General features: G+C 38.2%; 1 protein-coding gene across 1 annotated transcript in view; it reads right to left on the bottom strand.

Moving 5' to 3' along the window:
* Nucleotides 1-25,537, bottom strand: part of LOC116044851 — a 37,151-nt gene that overhangs the window by 8,539 nt on the left and 3,075 nt on the right. The window contains exons 2-13 of the mRNA XM_031292402.2: nucleotides 24,987-25,053; nucleotides 24,196-24,594; nucleotides 22,426-24,037; nucleotides 21,879-22,142; nucleotides 20,801-21,235; nucleotides 16,924-17,373; nucleotides 15,386-15,817; nucleotides 14,323-14,519; nucleotides 6,318-6,525; nucleotides 6,139-6,141; nucleotides 4,225-4,659; nucleotides 2,283-2,738 (exon numbers count right to left, since the gene is read on the bottom strand). Of these exons, the coding sequence (XP_031148262.2) occupies nucleotides 2,283-2,738; nucleotides 4,225-4,659; nucleotides 6,139-6,141; nucleotides 6,318-6,525; nucleotides 14,323-14,519; nucleotides 15,386-15,817; nucleotides 16,924-17,373; nucleotides 20,801-21,235; nucleotides 21,879-22,142; nucleotides 22,426-24,037; nucleotides 24,196-24,547 (4,844 nt within the window). The 5' untranslated portion in view covers nucleotides 24,548-24,594; nucleotides 24,987-25,053. The remainder of the gene's footprint in view (nucleotides 1-2,282; nucleotides 2,739-4,224; nucleotides 4,660-6,138; nucleotides 6,142-6,317; nucleotides 6,526-14,322; nucleotides 14,520-15,385; nucleotides 15,818-16,923; nucleotides 17,374-20,800; nucleotides 21,236-21,878; nucleotides 22,143-22,425; nucleotides 24,038-24,195; nucleotides 24,595-24,986; nucleotides 25,054-25,537) is intronic.

Below are 25,537 nucleotides of genomic sequence, written 5' to 3'. Positions count from 1 at the left end.
TCTGTTCTGTATAAAATAATTAATCTAATTAAACTTTAACCCTCCTGTTGTCCTCGGGTCAAAAGTTTCTATATCAGAAATGTGGGTTTCTAAATAACGTGGATGGTTCCATAAAACGCTCTTCACAAGTGAAATTAAGGATCAGATCTCTACTTTCATTGAATTTTGGGTGTTTTATTACATTTTATAGCGTTATCCTGACTAAACTTTGACATGTCTGTGATTATCCATTACCTTTGTTTCTCTGATCTTAACTATTAGTCAAAATCTTTCATAATTTCGGCTTTTTTCTAACACAAAAATGAGATAACTTCATATAAATGAGGTTTATTGACCATGAATTCTAAAAATGATTGTTCAACTAGTGTTAATACGTTGGTTCTAGTGGTGAATATACTGGTGGTAATGGGGAGAAAGTGACAAAAACGTTGTAAAAAGCAACAAAAAGTTAAAAAACTGTTTCTAAAAAGTGTTAATTTTGACCCTGGAGGACAACACAAGAGTTACACACATCTTTCATCAGAGCAGAACATCATTTTAGGACTTTTACTGACTCACAACACAAACACTGATCCTGAGTCTGAAATCTCTGCTGATTGGTTTCCTCCTGGTTTTCTTCACTTTATGGAATTTGACTTTGTGTGTGAGTTTAAATGTTAAATATATTTACATTATATAAATATACACAGTGGAACAACAACATCAAGAGTCCATATCGTGTACAATAGTTAGAGAAAATCCCATGATGCAATGCTTCTCTTTGCTCCTGAGATGACAGCCGTGTAAATACCAGTTGTTGTTCACTACATCTGTCTCTGGTGACTCTAAATGATGATTCATAGATGTCTGAAATCTTAATGTGCTGCTCTCTCAACAGTTGGTACAAGTTTCATCACAGTCAGTCAACTTCACTCAGTCTTCACATAAAAAGGAAGAGAAATGGAGAATTTATTTACATTTTCTTTGGTAGAAAGAGATGTTAATTATGTTATATGTACAAAAATATTTAGTTTTAATGTTTCTATTTGTTATTTTTAAGATGCTGAGATTTACAAAAAGCCAATATCAGTTTTAACTGCAGGTGTTTATTTCCTGTATAAGAAAGTATTATCAGGACTTTGTTGTTGGCTCAGAGCTACATTGTTGTTATTATTATTCATATCATCTCCTTATTCTCATAAAGACAGAAGACTGTGATACTAAATAATTACTGAACTGAGACATTTAATTCATCTGTTTCTACATTATGTTCATTTGTAAATGGCCGTCAATTAACATTTAAACCCAGGTGATTATTAAGATGGATTTTTGACAAACCTCTTCTTAAAGAAGCAACATATTATTATTAAATATACAGTACTTGGGTTCGGGGGGCTGACACCGTCGCCACATTTAAGAATAAACTGAAAACCATCATCTTTGATAAAGCTTATAGTTAGGGAGTGAGGAGTTGCAGCATAGTAGAGTAGAGTAGAGTAGAGGGAGGCAGGAAGTACAAGCCCGTTCCGGCAGGGGAGAGTACGAGTCCGGTCCAGGGCCCCTCTCTTTAGCCTGCCTCTCTTAGTTATGCTATTATAACTCTAGACTGCTGTGGGAAGCTCCTTCCAAGGACACAATGAGCCGCTCCCTCTTCTCTCTTTCACTTGTCTCCTTTTGTGTGCATCTTAGTCCCAGAAATGCCTGTTACTAACCTAGCTCCGGGGAGTTTTCCCCCCCCGGAGTCCCTTTGCTTCTTCTTCACCCAGAACATCGCCCTGGAATTGGGTGGCACCAACACCGGGGTCCTGGGTGCAGCTGACGCTATGGACTTACTACACCCTGCTACGCTCCGCGATTCCCCGCAGTGTCCGACTGCGTCCTGCCGCGTCCAACCGCGTCCACCCAGGCTGCTGTGCCACACTACACCCCGTAACGCCCTGCCGTGCCCTACTATGACATGAACTACTACGACTACCATTGTGATCACTGTTTCACTATCTTCATTATGACTATTATTGCCACCATTCACCACTCCCCCAACCGGTGCCGTCAGACACCGCCTACCAAGAGTCTGGGTCTGTCCGAGGTTTCTTCCTAACAAAAAAGGGAGTTTCTCCTCGCCACTGTCGCAATAGGTACTGCTAATGCTTGCTCTTGAGGCAACCACTGTAATAGTTGGGGCTTCGTAAACTACAGAGTTTGGTCTAGACCTGCTCTATCTGTAAAGTGTCTCGAGATAACTCTTGTTATGATTTGATACTATAAATAAAATTGAATTGAATTGAATTATTTGTCTGACTTACCTGAGCTGTGAGATATAAGGCAGACACTGTAGGAAACTCCTCACTTCACTCTCTTCATCTGAGCAGCCTGTCAGCTCCACTTGTTTCTTCTCTGATTGGAGTTTCAGCACTTCCAGGAGGATGGAGCTCTTTCTCTCTGAGAGGTTTATGATCCAGACTGCAGCAGCTGACTGGAAAACTGACTGTGATGATGGAAGGAGACTCAGACCTGTTTTAGTCTCATAGTCCTTCAGGTGGGAGCACAGATCCAGCAGGAAATCTCTCCGATATTCCTTTAAGTCGTCATCGTCATCATCGTAATCCTCCTCAACGTTAAAAGGGAATGTTTTGTATCTGCACACTGATGATAACAGCTCCAGTGTCTTCTCTCCTGTCTGCTGTTCTCTCTCTGCTGCTGCACAGAACAGATTCACAAAGAACCTGATTCCTTTAGAAAGATCTGACCACAGAGAAACACTGAAATAATAAAAGGAAACATTTTGTGATGATTTGATCTCAGCTGCATAAATACAACAACAAACTACTGATGGACTCCATCTTGAACATGTCTGTTCTGTATAAAATAATTAATCTAATTAAACTTTAACCCTCCTGTTGTCCTCGGGTCAAAAGTTTCTATATCAGAAATGTGGGTTTCTAAATAACGTGGATGGTTCCATAAAACGCTCTTCACAAGTGAAATTAAGGATCAGATCTCTACTTTCATTGAATTTTGGGTGTTTTATTACATTTTATAGCGTTATCCTGACTAAACTTTGACACGTCTGTGATTATCCATTACCTTAGTTTCTCTGATCTTAACTATTAGTCAAAATCTTTCATAATTTCGGCTTTTTTCTAACACAAAAATGAGATAACTTCATATAAATGAGGTTTATTGACCATGAATTCTAAAAATGATTGTTCAACTAGTGTTAATACGTTGGTTCTAGTGGTGAATATACTGGTGGTAATGGGGAGAAAGTGACAAAAACGTTGTAAAAAGCAACAAAAAGTTAAAAAACTGTTTCTAAAAAGTGTTAATTTTGACCCTGGAGGACAACACAAGAGTTACACACATCTTTCATCAGAGCAGAACATCATTTTAGGACTTTTACTGACTCACAACACAAACACTGATCCTGAGTCTGAAATCTCTGCTGATTGGTTTCCTCCTGGTTTTCTTCACTTTATGGAATTTGACTTTGTGTGTGAGTTTAAATGTTAAATATATTTACATTATATAAATATACACAGTGGAACAACAACATCTAGAGTCCATATCATGTACAATAGTTAGAGAAAATCCCATGATGCAATGCTTCTCTGTGCTCATGAGCTGACAGCCGTGTAAATACCAGTTGTTGTTCACTACATCTGTCTCTGGTGACTCTAAATGATGATTCATAGATGTCTGAAATCTTAATGTGCTGCTCTCTCAACAGTTGGTACAAGTTTCATCACAGTCAGTCAACTTCACTCAGTCTTCACATAAAAAGGAAGAGAAATGGAGAATTTATTTACATTTTCTTTGGTTGAAAGAGATGTTACTTATTTTATCTCTACAAAAATATTTAGTTTTAATGTTTCTATTTGTTATTTTTAAGATGCTGAGATTTCCAAAAAGCCAATATCAGTTTTAACTGCAGGTGTTTCAGTTCTGTATGATGTGTTTTTATTTCCTGTATAAGAAAGTATTATCAGGACTTTGTTGTTGTCTCAGAGCTACATTGTTGTTATTATTATTCATATCATCTCATTATTCTCATAAAGACAGAAGACTGTGATACTAAATAATTACTGAACTGAGACATTTAATTCATCTGTTTCTACATTATGTTCATTTGTAAATGGCCGTCAATTAACATTTAAACCCAGGTGATTATTAAGATGGATTTTTGACAAACCTCTTCTTAAAGAAGCAACATATTATTATTAAATATACAGTATTTGTCTGACTTACCTGAGCTGTGAGATATAAGGCAGACACTGTAGGAAACTCCTCACTTCACTCTCTTCATCTGAGCAGCCTGTCAGCTCCACTTGTTTCTTCTCTGATTGGAGTTTCAGCACTTCCAGGAGGATGGAGCTCTTTCTCTCTGAGAGGTTTATGATCCAGACTGCAGGAGCTGACTGGAAAACTGACTGTAATGATGGAAGGAGACTCAGACCTGTTTTAGTCTCACAGTCCTTCAGGTGGGAGTACAGATCCAGCAGGAAATCACTCTGATATTCATCATCATACATGTCTTTTAAAGGGAATGTTTGATATCTGCACACTGATGATAACAGCTCCAGTGTCTTCTCTCCTGTCTGCTGTTCTCTCTCTGCTGCTGCACAGAACAGATTCACAAAGATCCTGATTTCTTCTGAATGATCATCTAACCAATCAGGAACACTGAAATAATAAAAGGAAACATTTTGTGATGATTTGATCTCAGCTGCATAAATACAACAACAAACTACTGATGGACTCCATCTTGAACATGTCTGTTCTGTATAAAATCTAATTAAACTTTAAACACATCTTTCATCAGAGTAGAACATCATTTTAGGACTTTTACTGACTCACAACACAAACACTGATCCTGAGTCTGAAATCTCTGCTGATTGGTTTCCTCCTGGTTTTCTTCACTTTATGGAATTATACTTTGTGTATGAGTTTTAAATGTTAAATATATTTACATTATATAAATATACACAGTGGAACAACAAGCATGTTTCATTTTTTTAAAGTGTGAAAATAAATTTAAAGACATACTAACTATTTTAGCTGCACAAAAATAATTTGTTTTAATGTTTTAATGGTTTCTTTTTAAGCTGCCGAGACATTAAAAAGCCAATACAAGTTTTACCTTATTATCAGGACTTTGTTGTTGTCTCAGAGCTAAATGCTCTTATTTTTTTCATACAGTTAGAAGACTGACATGTTTCCAGATTGTTGCAGTTAAATATTTTAAATGAAAGCTGTGCACCCCCACAGTCTGCTCTCTGCTTTACTGGTTTGAGCAGACAGTGTACTTCATTAAGACAAGTTATGTTAACTGACAGTTATGTTTTATTTTATTTTTTTGGGGGCATTTCTGCTTTTATTGGATAGGAAAGCTGAGACATGAAAGGGGAGAGAGAGGGGGAAGACATGCAGGAAAAACGTCACAGGTCGGATTCGAAACCTGGTCCTTCTGCATCGAGGAATAAACCTCTGCACGTGCACCCACTCTACCAACTGAGCTAACCGGCCACACCAGTTATGTTTTATAATGGAATTCAGAGAACTGAAAACATGAGTGAGTGGTTTGGCACATGGTGCACTGGAGTAGGAGCATGAAAATACTTCTCCTTTCTATTGTTTGAATCAACAGTTGATTATGAATCATGGCACCAAATCTAGTTGGAGTATTTTAATGCTGTAGCTGGTTGGGGGAAGTTAATATGAATAAATTGGTTGTGTTGTTTAATCTATAAAGGGCTCATATTATAAACTGATCATACATGAATATTAGATATTTAACTGCAAATAAAAAACTAAACCAAAGCCTTCAGATAATTATAGTGAGTTAAATAGTCAAATATTTCCCTCTGAAATGTGGTACAGTTGAAATAAAAAGAAACATAAAATAGCAAAACTTCAGGAAAGTATAACATTGTACTTCATTACTTGAGTAACTGTAGTTACAAGAGTTACTTTCCACCACTGGTAACTAAGTGTAATAGTGGATTAGTTTAGCTGCAGTGGGGCCTCTGTCTGTAGTTTGGGGCATCAGTTATTATTTAACATGCTGTTTACCAGATACTGTATCAGCAGCAGCTTGTTTTATTTATAACTATCACTGCCTGTCCACACAGTCTGCACTGTGAGTCCTACAAGGACCAAAACTAACTATAGGACACTAGGAGACATGTGGATAAAGTCACAACGAGTAAATACAATACTGATGATAAAGAAATAACAGGAATATTTAATATAAGAATGTATTTACATAATATTTGATGACCTTATTTGGAACACAACTCTTCATAAGAAGAGTTAAATCATGTGAAGAACAATTAATGTACCTGAGCTGTGAGATATAAGGCAGACACTGTAGGAAACTCCTCACTTCACTCTCTTCATCTGAGCAGCCTGTCAGCTCCACTTGTTTCTTCTCTGATTGGAGTTTCAGCACTTCCAGGAGGATGGAGCTCTTTCTCTCTGAGAGGTTTATGATCCAGACTGCAGGAGCTGACTGGAAAACTGACTGTAATGATGGAAGGAGACTCAGACCTGTTTTAGTCTCATAGTCCTTCAGGTGGGAGTACAGATCCAGCAGGAAATCACTCTGATATTTGTGATCACCGCTTAAGTCTTTTAAAGGGAATGTTTGATATCTGCACACTGATGATAACAGCTCCAGTGTCTTCTCTCCTGTCTGCTGTTCTCTCTCTGCTGCTGCACAGAACAGATTCACAAAGATCCTGATTGCTGCCGAACGATCTGACAAACCAGGAACACTGAAATAATAAAAGGAAACATTTTGTGATGATTTGATCTCAGCTGCATAAATACAACAAACTACTGATGAATTATTTGTTTCCTCGTGGTTTTGTTCACTTTATGTAAATTGACTTTGTGTATAAGTTTTAAATGTAAAATATATTCACAATATATAAAAATATAACATAACATAGCGGAACAACAGAATCTAGAGTGCATATCATGTGCAATAGTTACACAAAATCCCATCACAATCCCGCTTTGCAATGATTAATAGATGTCTGAAATCTTAATGTGCTGCTCTCTATTTAGTTGATAGAATTTCACAACAGTCAGTAAAGTTCACTCAGTCTTCAATAAAAAATGCAGCTTGTTTTTTTGTTCATTTAGTTATGGAATTCCTGTTAAAGTTAATTGAAAAAAAGATCTTAATTCATTCATTAAATTATTCAGCATCATATTAGAGTTAAAAGCTCCACCTTGAATAGATGTTAAGTAAAATTAAGTACATTGTGCTGATAATGCCTCTCATTCACTCTTCACTTATCTTCTTGCCTTCTGCTTAGAAGTGGTGAATTTACAGCTCACACACACTTAATATGATATAATACATAATAGTTTTAGGCTTTTGTTGGATATCTAGTATCAACATTTTTTTTTAGCGTTGTGTAAACTATTTTAGAGTTTCCTCTAAGCGAAGTGCTCTGTGTGAACTTAAGTTGGGCTTTTATTGTAAGTGAAGCTAGCATTTGGACAGCTGTTGTCAATATGGTAGTTAAAAGTGCGTGGGGCGTCTTTGTTCTGGCTGTTTCAGGTTACGGAGCCTCCACATGAGACAGAGGCAGCTGTGGGAGGAAGAGAGGCTTTGCCTGGTCACGGTTTGAGATAAGGTTATTTTCTGCCTTCTGCTTAGAGGTGGTAAATTCATAGTCTCTGGCTTTTGTTTTATATCTAGTGTCTGTGTGGTTAGCGTAGTGTAAGTTATTTTATTGGGTTGGCTCGTGAATTTAAGTTGGGCTTTTGATGTGATGAGCAGAAACGGAAAAGGTAAAGATGAAGCGTGTTGCCGTTGTCCATATGGGAGTAAATCAACGTGTGTTGGCCATCACGCCGGTTCAGAATAGAGCCTCATTGTTTTTATTTTATTACCCTTGGCTACAGCAGTCAGCACACATTAGCTTGGAGGGCTAACTTAGCTGGTTTACTTTACGTGATGTCTTTTTCACCCTGAACGCCCCGCTGAACCCCATTCAAAAGTCTTTCAGTTCAATAAAGCGTTGCTTGGGGCAACCTCTAGCTCATCCAGTAGAGTGTGCGCCCCATGTAGGCTGAGTCCTTGGCAGCGGCCAGGTTCGATTCCAACCCGCAGCCCTTTGCTGCATGTCATCCTCCGTCTCTCTCCCTTTCCCTGTCTTCAGCTGTCCTATAAATTAAAGGCCATAAAAAGTCCCCCCAAAAATAAATGTGTTGCTTTATATTCTATATTAAAAAAAATGAATACTTGAGTAATTGGTATATTCAGCATCCAGCAGCAAAAATGACCTGTTGTTTTTAACACAAAAGTATGTTAAGCAATAATTTGTCAAAGAGCGAGCTATTCCCTATTAATACAGAGGCCCTGAGTCTCTCATACTCACACCTCCCGTTTAGAGTTGTATCAAGCTCTTTTAAATACTTGGGTGTGACTCTTGCAAGGAACATGTCTGACTTATTCAAATTGAATTTTAAGCCCCTCCTTGAGCGCACCATGGCTGACTGTGATAGGTGGTCCCAGCTTCCCATTTCACTAGCTGGCAGAATCAACATACTCAAAATGAATACGCTTCCCAAATTTATGTTTTTATTTCAATGTATCCCAGTTTTTATTAAAAAGTATTTTTTTACAAACCTAGATAAAGTAATTACTCGCTTCATTTGGAATAAAAAAAAACAAGGATAAGAAAAGAATATTTACAGAGGCCAAAACACAACGGGGGTATGCGACTACCTCACTTTCAGTTTTATTATTGGGCATGCAATATTCGCACCCTGGCCTTCTAGGTCCGACCATCTAGGACTGAAAGTGATCCAGTTTGGTTGCAGATAGAGCAGGCGTCATGCCGCCCTACTTCCTTGACCGCACTTGCTTTCTCCTCATTACCGTTGCCTTTAAATTTCACAAAGGATAATCCAATAGTTACGCAATCCCTTAAAATATGGTCCAAAATGAGGCAGCAATTTGGATGGCAGGGTTGTTCGCTTCTCGCATCTCTATCCTCCAACCATTTTTTCCCTCCTTCTATGGTTGATGCCTCATTTGATCTGTGGAAGCGCAAAGGTATTAACTCAATGAAAGATATTTTCATTGATGGAATATTCCCTTCCTTTGAACAATTGCGCATTAAATTTATTCTGCCACAAAATCAATTCTTCAGATTCCTCCAAATACGTAATTTTATTAAATCCAATACATCATGCTTTCCCACACTACCTAACATTACCCCTATGGAATCTCTGTTCACTTTTGATCCTTCAGCCAAAGCAGCAATATCCTTTGTGTATAATTATTTGTCAGGATTGCAGAAAACCTCTCTAGTCCTTCTTAAATCTGCATGGGAGAATGACTTAGGTCTGGTAATACCAGAGGTTCAGTGGGAAAATGCTTTGAAGAAAGTACATACAGCGTCAATATGCATTAGACATGGGCTTGTACAGTTCAAGGTTCTACATCGCCTTCATTATTCAAAAGCAAAGCTTGCCAAAATATATCCTAATGTCGATGTTACTTGTGATCAATGTAAACAGTTTCCCGCCACGTTGGCACATATGTTCTGGCTTTGTCCTAAAATACACAATTATTGGAGGTCTATTTTCCAGACTTTATCTGATGTTGTCAGAAAGACAATAGACCCAGATCCTTTGATTGGTATATTTGGTGTCTTTGGTGATGGAAGTCCTCTCAGGGGAGCTAACGTTACGGTGGCAGCCTTTATAATGTTATTAGCACGAAGATTGGTTCTTCTTAACTGGAAAAACCCACAGCCTCCCTGTTATATTGTCTGGCTAAGAGATGTAATGCAGCACTTGAAACTGGAGAAATTAGGATTAATACTGCAAGGCTCTGCCTTTAAATTTGAGAAAATATGGCGTCCTTTCATAACCTATGCTGAATCTAAGCTTTAAATCTCCTCATGCGACTATTAGTCCCTAGTCATTGTCATCATAACTGTATTCAGATATTTATTTATTTTATTCGCCTCAATTAATCCTTTCATATTGAACTGGTAAGCAACTAATATTATTATTATTATTATTTATTTTTTTTATTATTATTGATTATAATGTATTTATTAATGAATGCACATGTATGTATATGTGTCTATGTGTATATTCATCTATTTTGTGATTTATTTTCTCAGTTTTTTCACTATAATTTTTTGTCTCGTTTTTTCCACCTTTAAAAGAAAAATGGTTATTTGCATTGCACAGATCTGTAAGATTCTGAAAACCAATAAAAAAAAAAAAAAAGTATGTTAAGCAATAACAGTATCATAGGTGTGATTGGCAAAGGACAAAAAAGCAGGAAAATATACGGCGCACCCATGACGCTGCGACAGCCCCCTCCCCCCCCTCATTTAAAAAAAAAAAATAAACCATTAAATGGCACTTTCTGGAGAGTTTTGTGCAAAGAAATGGAGAAATTGAGTCTTACATGATATGTAGGCATTAGGGCATTTAGCATTTACATTACTGTTAATCAGTCATCACTTGATTACACATTCCATTACCTTGTTATAATATAAATAATGTGCTACATGAAGAGACAGTGCAGCATATGACAGTAGCAACAGCTGAGAAGATTTGGGTCTGTGGTGACCAGGTCCACCTCACACAAACTTCCTTCTCCTATTCTCTCTCCTTACTACCACTACCACACCCACACACACACCCACACCCACACCAGCCCACATTACCACGCCCATGCAGCCCCACCCACGGACATTTACGGATTTTTAAACATTTAATGTAACTGGCAAACAATGCTTTCTACTTTTTAAAGAGCACACGTTTATAACAAATTTTTATTTATGCCGTTTGTATGCTGTTACTGTCATTCTCTACAGTATGTAGGTATGTAGTATGTATGTTGTCACTGTCTGTTCAACTGTCCGTGTTTCTCTCTGTTGACACTGTACATATTAAGTTATAACTCTAACTCTGCAATTTAAATGTTTTTTATGGCTGTCTGTGATTATACTTCAGGGTTTTTCCTTGCTCAGAATTTGTCTTTGCGGGAACACACAAAGCAGGGGGGGAGGGGGTCTGGGGGTCCTCCCCCAGAAAATTTTGAGGGTAAAAGACTTCAATTCCTGCATTCTGATACATTTTTAGGCACCAATTTATGGTAAAAATGTCAATATTTATTGCAAGGAAATCACAAAATTCTGGTGGCAGGTAACAATTCAAAATACAAAATATAATGGAATATTATTATATTCAGTAGTCCAGTAAGGAGGCTTTCACATCCAGGACATGGGCCGGATACAACAACACTTGACCCTAAAGTCCAGTTGTTTGTAGGATTGACTTAGGCTACTTAATCAGTGATGTTGAATACAGCCTAGAGTGTAACGGACCACCATAGTTCATACATACATGTGAACCGCGGATTAATTGCGATTAATAATCTACATAGTGTAAAACTACTACGTGAATGGGGCACAGCAGAAAGACAGAGTAGAGCGACGCTGCTTGTTCAGGGTTTTCATGTGTACTCCTATAGGCCTACACTTTGCATCAGGCGTTAAAACCAACTGTACCGAATTAGACTACTATTTAACGCGAGATGTTTTTAACCGCTAATAAAACTGTCTCAATTTAATACTGATGCCGTCAGACGGCAGCGTGGACAGACAGCAGTCGGAGTTCCGGCAGAGCTCTGCGCCGGTCAGCAGCGGCTTCTCACTGTACAGCCGGTCCCCCAGAGCAGCATGATCACCGGGAGGGTCCAGCCTGAACCCTGCAAACAGAGATCCCGTTTGAAGGTGACATGATTGATTTTGACTGAACGTCTCAATTTAAGTAACCTCTGATCGGGTCGTAGCAAATTAAGTAGCTACACTAAGTTTAAGATTAGGTGTTGGTCATTCTCAACACCTTTCTCCCCCCCCCCCCCCCCCACACACACACACACACACTTATCAACTCTGGACTCTGTGCTGCTGCCAGCCTGGGTAACGTACGTTACTCACCATCGATCGACTGTTAGCTTCAGCTGGCTAACGTTAGCTGTCAACCTCCTGACTAGCTAGTGATCTAGCGAGAATTAGCCCTTCAGACCGCAGTGGACTTCAGTGGACTCTCCATCCAATCTCCCGACTGAACCTTTGTCTACCACAACTGCCGGACTCTTTCAAATACATGTACTCCCTGTCTCCGCCGATCACTTGGTAGCGTTGGTCAGCTGTCAGCTTACGCCAGCTAGCTTCTGTTAGCTTCGACCGACTGACGGCTCGCCCATCACATCTTTTCGCTGTAGAGCTCTTTTAGCCATGTTTCCCGGCTCAACACTAACTAGTGTGGGCCACTACCTTTCTGCACTGCCGAAAATGGTGCTCCTAAAATATTCCTCACTGCAACTTCTCAACGTCATCTGCTACGTCGCTTCAGCTTGCATTGCCAACATAAAATAAAAATATTGTCCAGTTCTCGGCTTCAGCTAAGAAGACAGTTCGCCCCCACACGTCCAAAATTCTTATTCAAATAACCTTCCGCAACGATTGCAGGCTCTTTGGTGGAGCTCTGCTTTGAATGAAGTTACATCGTGACAAATTAATGGACCACTTGCGGAGTGATATGAAGACATGAGTCAGAGGCACAAAAAACGTTGACAGCAGTGACCGGTCATTATGTTTACCAATACCCCCGACCTGTGCCTTGCGACACCCCCCCCCCAAAAGCGGATTTGCATGATTTACGAGAGCTTCATTTTCAGGTCAGAAAAACCGGATTTCCGGAATTATCCGGAAGAATCACACCCCTGAGTATACTGTGTCTAAATTCTTAATTTTTGTTCTTTTGCACATGCGGATCGGACAGACCGATGGTGGCCAACAAGATGCTGTGTGTGACATATTTCACGGATGCGAGTCGCCATATGAGCGAGACCGACAGCCGGACAGACCGATCATGTATGTGGACAGACGGACAGAGACTCCTTCCTTTTATAGATAGATGAGGAGGTATTAGCAGAACACTGTTGTTGTCTCAGAGCTACATTGTTCATATTATTCTCATACACGCAGAAGGCTGTAACATGTTTCAAATTGTTGCCGTTAAATATTTCAAATAAAAAGCTGTGCACTCCCACTCTGCTTTACTGGTTTGATCAGACAGTGACCTTCATAAAGACAAGTTATTTTAATTTCCAGTTATGTTTCATATTATACGTAGCCTGGATGCCAGCCGAACTTAGCCCCACCCACAACATTTGAGGTCGGAAAGTTCGGTCTGGACTTGTACCGTTGTGGAGCAACTATGCTCGAACCAGAGCTGTTCGGACCAATCAAACTGTCAGGGCGGGCTTTATACGATGATGGACAGATGATCAACAGAAACGTAATCAACCACATCACCAAAGAGCGCTTGGGTTGAATTCGGAAAATTCAGATGTGTAGATTCTGCCATCGCGTCTGTTATAGAAGATATCAACAGCGCATTCATTTTAAAATCCTCAACCGGCCCGTCTCAGCTCGACTCAAACCAGCTGATGGTGTCGCTGCAACTCAGCTGTTCAAGTCTGCCGAAAGCACAGTAACGTTATATGGTCGTGCGAGATAGAGAGTGACTGAAGAGAGAGAGAGCGCCCAGCGGCGTTAGAACAAAGCCGTGAATCAGAGAAATAAAACGTGTTTTCGCCGATTCATCACTAGAAATGCAACTGTAGCAAGCATGTCACTATCACTAACGTTATTCACATTAATATTTACACAAAACAAATTATATATCCAGCTACAAAAAAGCATAGACAGTAAAATGGACAGCACCTTGTTGTCAAGCTGTGCCTAAATGCCGTATAATGGCAAGGAAAACCCTGCCAGAAGGTTTTTTAAAAGCCATGATTCATCCCTCAATCGGTACAACTGCAGCTAAGTTAAGCGATTGTCAACAATGTTTTGATATTCTGCAGTGGTCTCGGTTACCGGCGTATGCTGGGTTGTACTAAAACGATCCATTTTGGCCGGAGTGTGATAGTTTGTGGACAGCAACATCTGATTGAAGAGAAGCCAATCACTCTCCTAGGTTACTAAAACATCACACTTCACGTAGGTCGTGTTATCAAATCAGAAATTCCAGCAATCTAGATTAATCTGGAAAAATCACAAACATGTTTTATTTACCTGAGCTGTGAGATATAAGGCAGACACTGTAGGAAAGTCCTCACTTCACTCTCTTCATCTGAGCAGTCTGTCAGCTCCACTTGTTTCTTCTCTGATTGGAGTTTCAGCACTTCCAGGAGGATGGAGCTCTTTCTCTCTGAGAGGTCTATGATCCAGACTGCAGGAGCTGACTTGAAAACTGACTGTAATGATGGAAGGAGACTCAGACCTGTTTCAGGATCATTTGAGTACAGGTCCAGCAGGAAATCACACCATTTCTGTTTGAGAGGGAGTTTTTCATATCTGCACACTGATGATAACAGCTCCAGTGTCTTCTTTCCTTTCTGATGTTCTCTCTCTGCTGCTGCACAGAACAGATTCACAAAGAACCTGATTTCTTCTGAATGATCTGACCGCCGAGAAACACTGAAATAATAAAAGGAAACATTTTGTGATGATTTGATCTCAGCTGCATAAATACAACAACAAACTACTGGTGGACTCCATCTTGAACATGTCTGTTCTGTATAAAATGATTAATCTAATAATAATCTAATATATTAAATATATTTACATTATATAAATATACACAGTGGAACAACAACATCTAGAGTCCATATCATGCGCAATAGTTACAGAAAGTCCCATGATGCAATGCTTCTCTTTGCTCCTGAGCTGACAGCCGTGTAAATACCAGTTGTTGTTCACTACATCTGTCTCTGGTGACTCTAAATGATGATTCATAGATGTCTGAAATCTTAATGTGCTGCTCTCTCAACAGTTGGTACAAGTTTCATCACAGTCAGTCAACTTCACTCAGTCTTCACATAAAAAGGAAGAGAAATGGAGAATTTATTTACATTTTCGTTGGTTGAAAGAGATGTTACTTATTTTATCTCTACAAAAATATTTAGTTTTAATGTTTCTATTTGTTATTTTTAAGATTTAATAAAAAGCCAATATCAGTTTTAACTGCAGGTGTTTCAGTTCTGTATGATGTGTTTTTATTTCCTGTATAAGAAAGTATTATCAGGACTTTGTTGTTGTCTCAGAGCTACATTGTTGTTATTATTATTCATATCATCTCATTATTCTCATAAAGACAGAAGACTGTGATACTAAATAATTACTGAACTGAGACATTTAATTCATCTGTTTCTACATTATGTTCATTTGTAAATGGCCGTCAATTAACATTTAAACCCAGGTGATTATTAAGATGGATTTTTGACAAATCTCTTCTTAAAGAAGCAACATATTATTATTAAATATACAGTATTTGTCTGACTTACCTGAGCTGTGAGATATAAGGCAGACACTGTAGGAAACTCCTCACTTCACTCTCTTCATCTGAGCAGCCTGTCAGCTCCACTTGTTTCTTCTCTGATTGGAGTTTCAGCACTTCCAGGAGGATGGAGCTCTTTCTCTCTGAGAGGTTTATGATCCAGACTGCAGCAGCTGACTGGAAAACTGACTGTAATGATGGAAGGAGACTCAGACCTGTTTTAGTCTCATAGTCCTTCAGGTGGGAGCACAGATCCAACAGGAAATAACTCCGATATTCATTAAAATCCCAGTCTTTTATAGGGAATGTTTTGTATCTGCACACTGATGATAACAGCTCCAGTGTCTTCTCTCCTGTCTGCTGTTCTCTCTCTGCTGCTGCACAGAACAGATTCACAAAGAACCTGATTCCTTTAGAACGATCTGACCACCGAGGAACACTGAAATAATAAAAGGAAACATTTTGTGATGATTTGATCTCAGCTGCATAAATACAACAACAAACTACTGATGTAATAATAATAATAATACATTTTATTTATGGGCGCCTTTCACAGCACTCAAGGTCACTTTACAGTTAAAACAAGCAAAATTACAGTTAAAAAGGCAAATATTAAAACAAACACATTTAAAATATTGAGATAGAAAAATTAAAATAAAGCAATCAATCCATTATTTTGATGGAGAGTGTATCAATGTGGGGTAGGCCTTTTGGAAAAGTACTCCATCTTGTACAAGTGTGTCCTGTATAAAATCAAAATTCAATTGTTCACTTTATGGAATTATACTTTGTGTATGAGTTTTAATGTTAAATATATTTACATTATATAAATATACACAGTGGAACAACAACATCTAGAGTCCATATCATGTACAATAGTTAGAGAAAGTCCCATGATGCAATGCTTCTCTGTGCTCATGAGCTGACAGCCGTGTAAATACCAGTTGTTGTTCACTACATCTGTCTCTGGTGACTCTAAATGATGATTCATAGATGTCTGAAATCTTAATGTGCTGCTCTCTCAACAGTTGGTACAAGTTTCATCACAGTCAGTCAACTTCACTCAGTCTTCACATAAAAAGGAAGAGAAATGAGAATTTATTTACATTTTCTTTGGTTGAAAGAGATGTTACTTATTTTATCTCTACAAAAATATTTAGTTTTAATGTTTCTATTTAATATTTTTAAGATGCTGAGATTTCCAAAAAGCCAATATCAGTTTTAACTGCAGGTGTTTCAGTTCTGTATGATGTGTTTTTATTTCCTGTATAAGAAAGTATTATCAGGACTTTGTTGTTGTCTCAGAGCTACATTGTTGTTATTATTATTCATATCATCTCATTATTCTCATGAAGACAGAAGACTGTGATACTAAATAATTACTGAACTGAGACATTTAATTCATCTGTTTCTACATTATGTTCATTTGTAAATGGCCGTCAATTAACATTTAAACCCAGGTGATTATTAAGATGGATTTTTGACAAACCTCTTCTTAAAGAAGCAACATATTATTATTAAATATACAGTATTTGTCTGACTTACCTGAGCTGTGAGATATAAGGCAGACACTGTAGGAAACTCCTCACTTCACTCTCTTCATCTGAGCAGCCTGTCAGCTCCACTTGTTTCTTCTCTGATTGGAGTTTCAGCACTTCCAGGAGGATGGAGCTCTTTCTCTCTGAGAGGTTTATGATCCAGACTGCAGGAGCTGACTGGAAAACTGACTGTAATGATGGAAGGAGACTCAGACCTGTTTTAGTCTCATAGTCCTTCAGGTGGGAGTACAGATCCAGCAGGAAATTACTCTGATATTCATTTAAGTCGACATCATCATAATCCTCCTCATATTTTAAAGGGAATGTTTGATATCTGCACACTGATGATAACAGCTCCAGTGTCTTCTCTCCTGTCTGCTGTTCTCTCTCTGCTGCTGCACAGAACAGATTCACAAAGAACCTGATTCCTTTAGAAAGATCTGACCACCGAGAAACACTGAAATAATAAAAGGAAACATTTTGTGATGATTTGATCTCAGCTGCATAAATACAACAACAAACTACTGATGGACTCCATCTTGAACATGTCTGTTCTGTATAAAATAATTAATCTAATTAAACTTTAACCCTCCTGTTGTCCTCGGGTCAAATTTGACCCGTTTTTAAAGTTTCCATATCAGAAATTTGCCCAAATTGCCCCAAAATAATGTGGATGGTTCCATAAAACTCTCTTCACAAGTGAAACTAAGGATCAGATCTCTACTTTCATTGAATTTTGGGTGTTTTATTACATTTTATAGTGTTATCCTGACTAAACTTTGACATGTCTGTGATTATCCATTACCTTTGTTTCTCTGATCTTAACTGTCAAAATCATTCATAATTTCTGCTTTTTTCTAACACAAAAATGAGATAACTTCATATAAATGAGGTTTAATGACCATGAATTCTAAAAATGATTGTTCAACTAGTGTTAATACGTTGGTTCTAGTGGTGAATATACTGGTGGTAATGGGGAGAAAGTGACAAAAACGTTGTAAAAAGCAACAAAAAGTTAAAAACAGTGTCTAAAAAGTGTTAATTTTGACCCTGGAGGACAACACAAGAGTTACACACATCTTTCATCAGAGCAGAACATCATTTTAGGACTTTTACTGACTCACAACACAAACACTGATCCTGAGTCTGAAATCTCTGCTGATTGGTTTCCTCCTGGTTTTCTTCACTTTATGGAATTTGACTTTGTGTAGGAGTTTAAATATTAAATATATTTACATTATATAAATATACACAGTGGAACAACAACATCTAGAGTCCATATCATGTACAATAGTTACAGAAAATCCCATGATGCAATGCTTCTCTTTGCTCCTGAGCTGACAGCCGTGTAAATACCAGTTGTTGTTCACTACATCTGTCTCTGGTGACTCTAAATGATGATTCATAGATGTCTGAAATCTTAATGTGCTGCTCTCTCAACAGTTGGTACAAGTTTCATCACAGTCAGTCAACTTCACTCAGTCTTCACATAAAAAGGAAGAGAAATGGAGAATTTATTTACATTTTCTTTGGTTGAAAGAGATGTTACTTATTTTATCTGTACAAAAATATTTAGTTTTAATGTTTCTATTTGTTATTTTTAAGATGCTGAGATTTCCAAAAAGCCAATATCAGTTTTAACTGCAGGTGTTTCAGTTCTGTATGATGTGTTTTTATTTCCTGTATAAGAAAGTATTATCAGGACTTTGTTGTTGTCTCAGAGCTACATTGTTGTTATTATTATTCATATCATCTCATTATTCTCATAAAGACAGAAGACTGTGATACTAAATACTTACTGAACTGAGACATTTAATTCATCTGTTTCTACATTATGTTCATTTGTAAATGGCCGTCAATTAACATTTAAACCCAGGTGATTATTAAGATGGATTTTTGACAAACCTCTTCTTAAAGAAGCAACATATTATTATTAAATATACAGTATTTGTCTGACTTACCTGAGCTGTGAGATATAAGGCAGACACTGTAGGAAACTCCTCACTTCACTCTCTTCATCTGAGCAGCCTCTCAGCTCCACTTGTTTCTTCTCTGATTGGAGTTTCAGCACTTCCAGGAGGATGGAGCTCTTTCTCTCTGAGAGGTTTATGATCCAGACTGCAGCAGCTGACTGGAAAACTGACTGTAATGATGGAAGGAGACTCAGACCTGTTTCAGGATCATTTGAGTACAGGTCCAGCAGGAAATCACACCATTTCTGTTTGAGAGGGAGTTTTTCATATCTGCACACTGATGATAACAGCTCCAGTGTCTTCTCTCCTGTCTGCTGTTCTCTCTCTGCTGCTGCACAGAACAGATTCACAAAGATCCTGATTCCTTTAGAAAGATCTGACCGCTGAGAAACACTGAAATAATAAAAGGAAACATTTTGTGATGATTTGATCTCAGCTGCATAAATACAACAACAAACTACTGATGGACTCCATCTTGAACATGTCTGTTCTGTATAAAATAATTAATCTAATTAAACTTTAACCCTCTTGTTGTCCTCGGGTCAAATTTGACCCGTTTTTAAAATTTCTATATCAGAAATTTGGGTTTCTTTCAACCAAATTGCCCCAAAATAACGTGGATGGTTCCATAAAACTCTCTTCACAAGTGAAATTAAGGATCAGATCTCTACTTTCATTGAGTTTTGGGTGTTTTATTACATTTTATAGCGTTATCCTGACTAAACTTTGACACGTCTGTGATTATCCATTACCTTCGTTTCTCTGATCTTAACTGTTAGTCAAAATCATTCATAATTTCTGCTTTTTCTAACACAAAAATGAGATAATTTCATATAAATGAGGTTTATTGACCATGAAATCCTAAAATGATTGTTCAACTAGTGTTAATACGTTGGTTCTAGTGGTGAATATACTGGTGGTAATGGGGAGAAAGTGACAAAAACGTTGTAAAAAGTAACAAAAAGTTAAAAACAGTTTCTAAAAAGTGTTAATTTTGACCCTGGAGGACAACACAAGAGTTACACACATCTTTCATCAGAGCAGAACATCATTTTAGGACTTTTACTGACTCACAACACAAACACTGATCCTGAGTCTGAAATCTCTGCTGATTGGTTTCCTCCTGGTTTTCTTCACTTTATGGAATTTGACTTTGTGTAGGAGTTTAAATATTAAATATATTTACATTATATAAATATACACAGTGGAACAACAACATCTAGAGTCCATATCATGTACAATAGTTAGAGAAAATCCCATGATGCAATGCTTCTCTTTGCTCCTGAGCTGACAGCCGTGTAAATACCAGTTGTTGTTCACTACATCTGTCTCTGGTGACTCTAAATGATGATTCATAGATGTCTGAAATCTTAATGTGCTGCTCTCTCAACAGTTGGTACAAGTTTCATCACAGTCAGTCAACTTCACTCAGTCTTCACATAAAAAGGAAGAGAAATGGAGAATTTATTTACATTTTCTTTGGTTGAAAGATATGTTAATTATTTTATATGTACAAAAATATTTAGTTTTAATGTTTCTATTTGTTATTTTTAAGATGCTGAGATTTACAAAAAGCCAATATCAGTTTTAACTGCAGGTGTTTCAGTTCTGTATGATGTGTTTTTATTTCCTGTATAAGAAAGTATTATCAGGACTTTGTTGTTGTCTCAGAGCTACATTGTTGTTATTATTATTCATATCATCTCATTATTCTCATAAAGACAGAAGACTGTGATACTAAATAATTACTGAACTGAGACATTTAATTCATCTGTTTCTACATTATGTTCATTTGTAAATGGCCGTCAATTAACATTTAAACCCAGGTGATTATTAAGAAGGATTTTTGTCAAACCTCTTCTTAAAGAAGTAACATATTATTATTAAATATACAGTATTTGTCTGACTTACCCGAGCTGTGAGATATAAGGCAGACACTGTAGGAAACTCCTCACTTCACTCTCTTCATCTGAGCAGCCTGTCAGCTCCACTTGTTTCTTCTCTGATTGGAGTTTCAGCACTTCCAGGAGGATGGAGCTCTTTCTCTCTGAGAGGTTTATGATCCAGACTGCAGCAGCTGACTGGAAAAGTGGACTGAGTTTTGGAATGACATCCGAAAACCCTTCACTCTTGACATGATGATAAAAATCAAGAAGGATGTTATGTAAGTCCGTGCTAACAGAAAACAATGAGATGAGCATATTCACTACATTGTGAAAGCGTTCTCCTTCGTGAATTGCAGCTTTCAGGCATAAATCCAGTAACAGCTGCTTTTCTTCTCTCTCCAGTGTCCCGTGGCTTTGCTCCTGGTTCTGAGATCCTGGACCTCTGTAGGTCTTCCTGAAGCTGCATGATAACAAACAGATGCATCAAACAGGGAATGTACTGTACACACGTTAGACTTAAACCTATACAGTTGTAAACAAATAGATTGTTAACATCGTGCTGATGTCAGCTATGATGTACAATTGCAATATATATTATTCTTCATCTTCACCAGAATTTGTGAAAGAGTGTATAATAGAAAGTGAAACCACCTGGGTTGAAAAAAAAGAGTTCAGATTCATAAGACACAATGTGGCCTGTCTGATTCTGAAAAGTTCAATTATTAACTTTATTAATAGTTTATAATTCCTGAATCCCTGTACTACACCTCCTACACCTGATTACTGCAAAGCCATGCAAACTCTGCTAGCTTCCAACTTTATCCCCCCAAAACAGACCCCATTTCCCCCAGAAGCAACCCAAATTTGAGTTTGGGGGGTCTCAAAAAACTTACAAATATGAATAATACAAGAAATACATAAAAGTTCACTTTTCTCTCTTATTTCTGCTATGTTTCAAGGCTGATTATCAACCTTAACGCAGATCTACACATGAAGAATTCACCACCAAAAAAGAAGGATTTTCATTCAACATTGAAGGTTTTAAAAAAGGATCAAACTTAGAGGATGTGGACTCAGCATCACACAAAAACAAAGTTACATACCTGAGTGAGCTGATGTAAGGCAGAGCCTCAATGAGAGACTCACACAGACTCTGGCAGACAGGAGTTTTCCTTTCCCAGTGGAGGCAGACATTAACCTTCGTAGTAATCTTCTGCATGACTTTGACTGCTCTTTCAAACAGCTGTCTTTTACCCTCAACTGGAAGGTGCAGCCGATTTCCATCAAGGCCAAGTAAGCTGATGGGGTCCATCTGCCCTTCACTGAGAAGACAAATCCTCCACAGCTGCTGTGGCAGAGGGTCACACCTATAATTTAAAGAATAATCAGAAACCATTTCCTCATTATAGAAGTAACAGAATAGAGAAACAGTAAAGGATCATAAAATGGCTTCAGAGGAAAGCTACAGCAGAAGTACCATACTTTACTTTCTGAATATTTCCCATCACACCTACTTATCCTTCAGAGTTCATTTTACTTTGTCCTCTTCATTAAATCTTATTAATAAATTCAGCGCTGGTTACACATTAAAAAGACCAAATTAATTCTACTTAATTAGATATGCTGTAACCTAAGCATGCTTAGTCATACCATTGGACATTTTCAAGGCATCCAAATAGTCGTGTCATTCCTTGTTCTGACACCGTGACGTCCTCAAGGTCCAGGGATATTTTCCTCTCCTTTGACTGAGTGACCACATAGGCCACAGCACAGCAAGGGTAAGGATCGAGACTCTCTCCACTCAGATCAAGATGGTAGCCCAGTTTGTCCAGAAGGTGGGCGCATGCTTCAGGACACTGGGACTCATACAAACACTGGCAGAAGAAGAGTATGTCCACCTTAAGCCCACTGTTGGAAAATGTGGTTATCATTTCCTTGAAGAACCATTTAGATGTATTCTTGAGCTCCTGAGCTAGAATCAGACAATTCATCAAACTGGGGCTCTTCTCATTCAACAATCTACACATGAATGGGATCAGATGTTTCATGTGTTTCTTCTCCTCAGTGAGGCATTGCTGAAAAACTTCCTTGATCTTTTCTGGATTCTTCAAGAGCCACAGAGCTGCAAAAAACTCCTGCATTGTGTAATGGAGAAATGCACATGTGGCTTTTGTCTCAGTGTGGGCGACTTTGATAAAAAGTGCTTTCAGAAAGCCAAGGACACAGCTGTCCTTACAGGGATGTTCTGTCAAGTTCACAGTTTTTCCTTCAGTTGCATGAAAAGCAGCCTCAGCCAAAGACAGTATTTCCTTACTCTTGTAGTTGATGAAGGGATTTAGATCTTTCTCTTTTGTGTTGCTGCTGTTCATTTGAAGGCAAAAACGAACGATATTGATGTAGATTTCAGTAATGGTGCATGGCTGTGGAGAGTCTTCTGGCGTCTCAAATGAAAAGCAGACAGCCACCATCAGTGCATACATTGGGACGTGGCACAGAGTTAACAACTCCACATTGCTCAAAACCTTCTTCTGTTCTTCACCGAGCATTGCAAATAAGTATGTTTTTATAGTCTGCTCACTAAAGCCTTTCACTTCCACTCTGAGATAGTCCTCAGAAACAAACTCTTCGTCATCATCCTGTCTGCAAGTCACGATGACTTTAGCATCAGGTAGTAGGTCCTTCTCTACAAGTCTCTTCACCACTGATGAAGACAGATCTGTGACTCCATCAAAGATGAGTGTAACATTGTCAGAGTTCTGCTTAATGTCCTGTAAGACCTCTTCTTTGCCTTCATCTGGTTCACTGAACACACTGAAGAGAAGATCCTCCAAGCTCGTGTCCTTCCTGATGTCGGATGTTTCTCTCATGTCAAAGTAAAACATGTAATCGAGCGTCTCGTTGTCTCTTTCTGCCCAGAGTTTTAACATTTCATGAGCGAGTGCTGTCTTTCCAATTCCAGGTTTACCAACCAGGAGTATGTTTTGATGTGTTTTCAGCAGATCAATGGGGGAAATGTCTGCTTTGTCCTCAGGGATGTATGTCCGTAGCTTTTTCTTGCGACTCATCTTGCTTTTCTTGTTCTTTAACTTCTTTATTTTAGATGGAGAATCCTTTCCTTGTGTGTCCAACACAAGTGATGTGTACGACAGATCAGACTTGTTGTTTCCTTTAAACAGATTTTTGTTTGCCATCCAAAACTTATCTGATAGTTTTTGTGCTTTTGACTTCAACTTTCCCTGATATCGGTGGCACGGCCTTGAGCCTAAAACAGAAACAACAGTGGATAAATAAATATACCATGAATTAACTGCTGTGCCCTTACATTAATAATAGACACACAGACACATTAAAGTGCATTATGTAAGATCAGCACATCAAAGATAAATAATAAGGATCAATCTGAATTCTGCTTTAAAATACCTTGTAAGTAGCTTGTATCCATTTGTGGGTCTTCCTTGAAAGGAAAGCAGCTGATCCAGTGGTACAGGTCAGGATCTAATGTCCTCTTCCTCGTCATGTAAATAATCCTGAGGAACTCATAGCAGGCTGCTGCCCCCTTTTTTATGACTGAGTCCAGTATTCTTCTGGTTTTATTGTAGTCAGTTTTCTCTGCTTCTATTACACAGACCTCCTCATCACTTAAAACTTGTTTCTTATCCGAGTTCTCCTGATTCAAGTTCTCCAGAATCACTGAGAGATTCTTTAATTTTCCCACAAGGCGGGATCTGTGATTCTTGACGTAATCTGAGGCAGACCGTGTTGTAGAAGCCATGTGGTCTTACTTCTGTATATTCTGCACACAGACCCAACTTCAGTGATCTGGAAAACAAAATACAAGGCTCAATAACATGTGAATCACAACAATTATTCTGCTTGTGATGTATTAGCTATTATATAAAACTATATTTATATTGTCTGCAGAACAAGAAAAAAAAGCCCGTCTGTACCCACAATGCACTCTGTCAGTGGGTGACTACTAACTATTCAATATAGCATCTTAACTAAAGACACAGGTTAGTTCAGTGAGGCACATTATATTGAATAATTTTGCATGAAAAATGAAACTATAACATACAATAAAACCAACTCAAAAGTATCCAAAAAACTATAAACTGAATTAACAAAGAAAAGAGACAGAAAAAAAGCAGTAATTATTTACTACATCGTACACAGACAGGTGCAGACTGGATATCAGAGAGAGAGACACTTACACAGAGGTCTCAAAGTCTCTGATGATAGACTCCATCAGCTGTTCAGCGCCTTCGGTAACAGACTTTCCTGATGACAAGAAAATATATATTTATTAGGGCTGTCAGCATTAACGCGTTAATCGCAACGCAATTAAGGGCCGAGCATAACGCGTTAATTTTTCTTTAATCTCATTAATCGCATGCTGCTATTAATTTGTTTTACACGTCACTCTGCTTCGCGTCGTGCCTAACAGGCAACTATTTTGACCCTTTGCCGCACCTTTACTTATCATCAAGCTGCCATACTTCCTCGTAACACATCCTTCTGCTGCAGGCATGATGGAGAAATGCAGCAGCAACACAATCTGAATGGCGCTTTTTATTTTCCAAAACTCCCGGACGGCTCGTAGACAAGTCGAAAGCCATATGCACGTTGTGTGAAGCCGAGTCAAGTCAAGTCAAGCTTGAGCTACCACCTACGAGCTAAGCATAGTACAGTTAACGTGACTCAGGTTGATGCTAGTGGGCTCAGGCAAAGCACTATTTTGGAGAGTGCTACTCGCTGACCTGTT

Source organism: Sander lucioperca, chromosome 24, assembly GCF_008315115.2.
Source record: "Sander lucioperca isolate FBNREF2018 chromosome 24, SLUC_FBN_1.2, whole genome shotgun sequence".
NCBI classification, from domain to species: Eukaryota; Metazoa; Chordata; class Actinopteri; order Perciformes; family Percidae; genus Sander; species Sander lucioperca.
This window is presented reverse-complemented; position numbering and strand designations above follow the sequence as displayed.